The 6000-nt window shown below is 40.4% G+C and overlaps 1 protein-coding gene across 1 annotated transcript in view; it reads left to right on the top strand.

Moving 5' to 3' along the window:
• The window catches only part of PKHD1L1 (PKHD1 like 1), a 165880-nt gene continuing 159880 nt past the window's right edge, over positions 1–6000 (top strand). Inside the window, exons 1-2 of the mRNA XM_030303954.2 lie at positions 1–73; positions 2158–2247. Of these exons, the coding sequence (XP_030159814.1) occupies positions 1–73; positions 2158–2247 (163 nt within the window). The remainder of the gene's footprint in view (positions 74–2157; positions 2248–6000) is intronic.

The following is a 6000-nucleotide window of genomic DNA, read 5'->3' as shown; positions in this document are numbered from 1 at the left end:
ATGGGACACCTGTGGCTCTTGGGAACCTGGGGCCTCTGGGGGCTGCTCTTGTGCGCCGCGGACCCCCGCACAGGTAACTCATCCCGGGCACGGTCCGTGCAGACGCAACCCCTGATCCCAGGGGTGGCGTGGGAGAGGCGGGACTGCCTGCCACCAGCCCTGCGCCAAGGCTGCGAGTACGGCTGCATGGCGATCCTGCGGACCTGGGACCTGCAGGGCAGGCCTAACAGAGAGACAGAGACAGAAGAGAAGAGGGATTGCTCTAAAGTCTTAAGAGTTCCTGCGTGAATTATGGAACCTCACAGCCCCCACCCCCAAGTGACTCCATTGAAAAAGACACTGAAACTTGGCTGGAGGTGGGGATGGGGACACAGTCTGAGTCCTCTCTCTTCTCACTCTTTTTGGGTCCCTTTCCCCCAAGGTATGGAGAGCAGTGCCCCCCCCCCCCCTTAGGACAGGAATGGATCTCTGTGACTGGTGTCAGTCACTTTCAGGGGCAGCTGCCCTGTGCCTTCAAAGTAATACCCAGGAGAGAGTTGGAAGAGATGATAAGATAAGAAATTGGAGTTGTCCGTGGAGATAACGGGAGGATGAACCTGAGATAGGTGAGGAGCAGCACGGTCTTGGAGATAGGGTTCAGAGTCCTTACTGGAGTTTCCTACTCTTGGCTGTGAGCTGGTGGGAGTTATAAATGTGCCTAAAGCAGGATCAGTCTTAGAGCTCTTGGCAAAGTCAGACCTAAAGTACAGACACATCTGAAGTCCATACTAAACTTTTTGCATGCAGGAATGGACTATACGATTATAATTTCTTTAACCTTTTCTCATATATCCATTTTAAACAGTAATTTGTGTGGCCTTTCTTTTTGGTCTCTGCTTAAATTTTTCCACCTACTTTGAGAATTGTTACTGAATCTTATAAGTACCAGATTTGTATAGTTTAAGCAGAAAACGAACTCTTGTAGCCAATGTGTATCTTTGAGTTGTTTTAAAGCATACTTCCAGTTCTCCAAAGAAGCAGTCCACTCACCCTTGTGTATGCAGAGGCCCCTCCCTGTTTCTAGAGCTCTTTATCTTCCCAAACTTGGTCCAGGCCAGCTATTTACATTGGCCCTGCAAGATGCAGCCGGGGTGCCCCTTCTTTCAAGAAGCCAGTATGACCCAAGCAGTGTGGATGAAGTGCCCCTTCTTAGTCACCCATGGCCCCTGTGCTGTCTTCTGTGTGCTGTCACTCTGTGCTGTCTATCCTAACTTTTGGAAAGTTGGGACTGTCAATACATTTGTATATCCCCAGGAACCTTACACCATTCATTGAATGAGTTAGGGACCATTAGAGTAAGAACTTACTATCATCAGGAGGCTGAAAAGATCCCAGAAATTATCTTCCCTAAAGTCTTACTCTGTCACAGAAAACAATTTCTTCTTAAGACATATCATTACCTTTTGTACCTGGACTATTCTTTCAATTGACCCAGCTTTGCACTTCTTCTGTGCTCTTATAACGAACAACCCATTTCTCCACAGTATTATTTCTGCAGCATTGTCTGCTGCTGTGTGGGCTGCTAACTGTAGTTATGGAACTGTAGTTAGTGAGCACTACATGAAATTAAGGGTTGGAATAAATCTTTTGTAATATGATAGGTAAGAGTGATGAGAATGATCATGTATTATTCCCACTCTTTGTGGCACCTAAGATAGTACTTTGCATAAAGCCAAAGGGTATTAATTAAGTTAATGACTTAGTTTCTGTCAAATCATTGGTTAGTAGTAGAGCCACAAATAGAATATGGGTGTATTTACTTTCAGTCCTGTATCTTCATGATGTTTTTCTTTTTTTCTTCTTTTTTTTTTTTTACGTTTATTTATTTTTGAGACAGAGAGACAGAGCATGAACGGGGGAGGGGCAGAGAGAGAGGGAGACACAGAATTGGAAGCAGGCTCCAGGCTCTGAGCCATCAGCCCAGAGCCCGACGCAGGGCTTGAACTCACAGACTCACGGACCGTGAGATCGTGACCTGAGCTGAAGTCGGACGCTTAACCGACTGAGCCACCCAGGCGCCCCCATGATGTTTTTCTTTTAACATTGTAATATGTGGTACCATTTGATGCTTGAAATGAGTACTTGATGCTTTTACTTCTGCACTGTAATATCTTTCAGGTGGCTCCAAAATTGTTCCCAAAGTCACAGAAATAATACCTAAATATGGCAGCATAAATGGAGCGACAAGGCTGACTATCAAAGGAGAAGGTAAGGTTGCCTCTTTTTTTCTTTTTCTTTTTTTTTCTTTTTGGCCAAGGTTGAAGCATTTTAAAGACTATATCACATTTAGAGATTTGTGGTTTAAAAAAAATCCATAAGAGTTGTTTCTCCTTTTGGCCAGAATATTAACTCTACCCCTTTGACAACTAACAAAATCCCCAACAATCTCTACCATCCTGATCATCTGAATTCATACTATAATCACTTGCTTAATTTAACTTCCAAGATCTGGATTATAATGACTGAACTGAAAGGAACATTTTTTTTAAATGTTTATTCATTTTTGAGAAAGTGAGCATGAGCAGGGGAAGGACAGAGAGAGAGAGGGGAACAGAGGATCCAAAGCAGGCTCCGCACTGACAGCAGAGAGCCCAATGTGGGGCTCCAACTCAGGAATGGTGAGATCGCTACCTGAGCAAAAGTTGGACGCTCAGCTGACTGAGCCACCCAGGTGCCCCCAAAAGGAAAATCTTGAATCCACCTTGGCAGTTATTTGCTTTGTTCTTCATGGGTCTAATAACATTTAATTTATCTTTATCAAATATAACATTTGGAGGGCTTGGGAAGTAGAATGTTTAATAAGAGGCTGTGATGGATAACTAGAATGTTAATGAAGGCAGAAAGGCAATTAAAAGCAAAACTTTGGATGGCTTCTCCTGCCACCCAGTCCTTTTCATATACTTCATCAAAGTATGGGTTATGTATGACTTTCTCCTTGCCTGGTCATGGGTGGAAATATAGTAGGCAATCAGTGAACTTCTTTAATGAACAACTGTTCCTAAGATTAAATATATGGTTCTTTTAGTCCTAAGGCCTTTGCATTCTAAATAATAGTAATATTCTGTTCATGGATTTTTGAAGGATAGGAAAGAAAAGCATTTTTGAAAATACAAAAAACTATTATTTAGTCTTTAAAATAAAAAGACAAATGAGAACCTTTGGGAGTTAGAATGGACAGAGCAACACATTTAATTATTCTGTCATACATACTGAAATGTCTTTCAATACTTCTAAGTAACATTTCTGCAGAATTCGATCTGTCAGTGACATATTTAAAATGGTTTATGCCTCTAAATTGTGAAGAATATATTTTGGACTAACGTTTGATTGTTGTTGTTTAGAGCTAAACACCTAAAGCCAATGTATTTGCTGAAGACTAATTTAAAAGAGGCTTTATCCGTAGTTTCCTTGTATTGTAAATTGCTGTTAAGATGTGCTTGAAAGCTATTTGGTTCTTAACAGAGTTTTCAAAGCCATAAAGAAATGCCCAGACTAAAACAAAGCAAAACACAACAAAATAAAACAGAACAGAACACCACTCAACTATTTCTTTCTGCCTTGAGACCTAAACTTTTCTGATCTAAAAACCATTCTTTGAGATTAAGTATGTAGACCCAGATGGCCCTTAGTTATAAATACAAAACAAAACATTCTATTCTTAAGGTGTTTTGGAAGAACATCTTTATGAATTTAGCTGTAACCTTTGCTCTTACATGGACTTTCTGAGTCACAGTGTATTGTGTGTCACTCGTGTCATGGTGAATTTCTAGTTTTCCCATCTGTCTCAATTGCTGGATGCTCTTGCTAGAGATAGAGGATCATGGGATAGTGAAATTCTATTTGAGTTGCAGATACCTGCATCCCCACCTTGATTTGTCTTCCCTCTTCTTACTTTACCCACGTACTGCAGGTGACTAAAAATGTGTTAGCATATGTCTTTCTCAGAGGCTGAGTCTAAATACTGTTTTATATAGGTTTTCAGGGCCCGTGATATATACAGAATGTGTATAGAGCAATGTAATGAATTTACAAAACACACCAGACTTCCAAAGCTAAGTGAATGTGCTACTTGAACAAACTTTTTTGAAGAACTACATATACATACTCCATCAGTGCTCTCTAACCCATATTTCATGTTTAGAATTGCATGCAGACCTAATTTATTAATCACACAAGAACACTTTCTAAATGGAATTGTCACTGCTAGATGATTACCTAAATGTTGGTCCCATATGACTATATAAATACTTTATTTTTGTAAAAGGCATGATGAGAAAATTAAATGTTATAGAAATGTTCGACTTAGAAAGTGAGTTCCTGAAATTCCACCATCTAGAAAGGTCTACTGTTAATATTTTGGTGTATCTATGTGACTTACAGCTATTTCCACATATCATATTCACCATTGCAGGCAGAAATTTGCTGCTGCATTACTTTGTTCTAAAGGCTAGGCTTCAGGAGCCAAAGATATAATTTTACAATTATATGACCTAAGTAAAAGTGTTTTAAATATTTTTGAAATGTTTATTTATTTGTGAAAGAGAGAGAGAGTGAGACAGAGTGCTAGTGGGGGAGGGGCAGAGAGACAGGGAGACAGAATCTGAAGCAGGCTCCAGGCTCTGAGCTGTCAGCACAGAGCCCAACGTGGGGCTTGAACCCACGAACCACGAGATCATGACCTGAGCTGAAGTCTGATGCTTAAAAACCCCTAAGTAAAAGTGTCTTGAGGGGCGCCTGGGTGGCGCAGTCGGTTAAGCGTCCGACTTCAGCCAGGTCACGATCTCGCGCTCCGCGAGTTCGAGCCCCGCGTCAGGCTCTGGGCTGATGGCCCAGAGCCTGGAGCCTGCTTCCGATTCTGTGTTTCCCTCTCTCTCTGCCCCTCCCCCGTTCATGCTCTGTCTCTCTCTGTCCCAAAAATAAATAAACGTTGAAAAAAAAAATTAAAAAAAAAAAAAAGTGTCTTGAGCAATGGCATGATCATGGAAATAATTGTGTCTCTGTCTAGGAGGCCTACTTTAATGAGGAGTGTTATCGTTTTGATTAGTTCTGGAGTGTTTCTAACTTTCTTGGCCTTGTTACTTTATATTCATACCTTGTATTTCTCAAATGTCTTTTTTTAATATTTCTCTTAAGTGAGTAAGATGGAAGGAGTAGTATTTTACTTTTGGCTTTTTTTTTCTAGAGATTTCCTTATTACATACATTTTTGTCTAACTGAAGTATTGAATTATATAGTTTTTATAATGTTATGAAAACACAGGGACTTTTTGGTCCAGTCTGACTGGCTTTTGTTCCATCTCTGCCCCTTCCCACTGTGTGAATGGGGCCAGTTACTCCTCTAAGCCTCAGCTTCCTCATCAGTAACGTGGGATATTAATTCCTACCTGTTGGGGCTGTTGTAAATATTGAAAAGGATGATGTATCTAAGGTACCCATAGATACTATCTGTTCCGTAAATTAGAGCTATTTTATTTTTATTATTTTTATTTTATTTTTGCATTTATGTTATAGGTTTGGTTCCATTCTTTAGGAATCATCCTTCATCACACTGCACCTTTCCTTCTCATTGTTTTGAATGTTACAACTTTGGAGTAGGTTTATATGCTTTCAACTCTGCTTTGTTTTTAACTAGAGAAACCCAAACAGCCTGCATTGTGCAAAACGACTACTGGCCTTAACAACACTGACATTTTCCATGATAGCAGCACAGGCTGCTATCAGGAGAAACAGGTTTGTGTGCCTGGCAAGTCTTATCTCCAGTTTTTCTGCAAAAGAAAAAAATACATCAACATGCCAGGAATTTCCATCTGAAGCTTCAACGTTTTCTGTTTCCAGGGTACACCCAACCCTTCCCGTAATCTTTGTGCTTTGGAGTACTTCCAGAGGTATCTTCTTCATACTCAATTATTTTTTAGAATTATACTTTTATATTGAAATTCTTTCTAGAGGGGATTCTTTTGAA

Source organism: Lynx canadensis, chromosome F2, assembly GCF_007474595.2.
Source record: "Lynx canadensis isolate LIC74 chromosome F2, mLynCan4.pri.v2, whole genome shotgun sequence".
Lineage (NCBI taxonomy): Eukaryota > Metazoa > Chordata > Mammalia > Carnivora > Felidae > Lynx > Lynx canadensis.
Note: the sequence above shows the minus strand (reverse complement) of the source record. Positions and strands in the feature narration are given on the sequence as shown.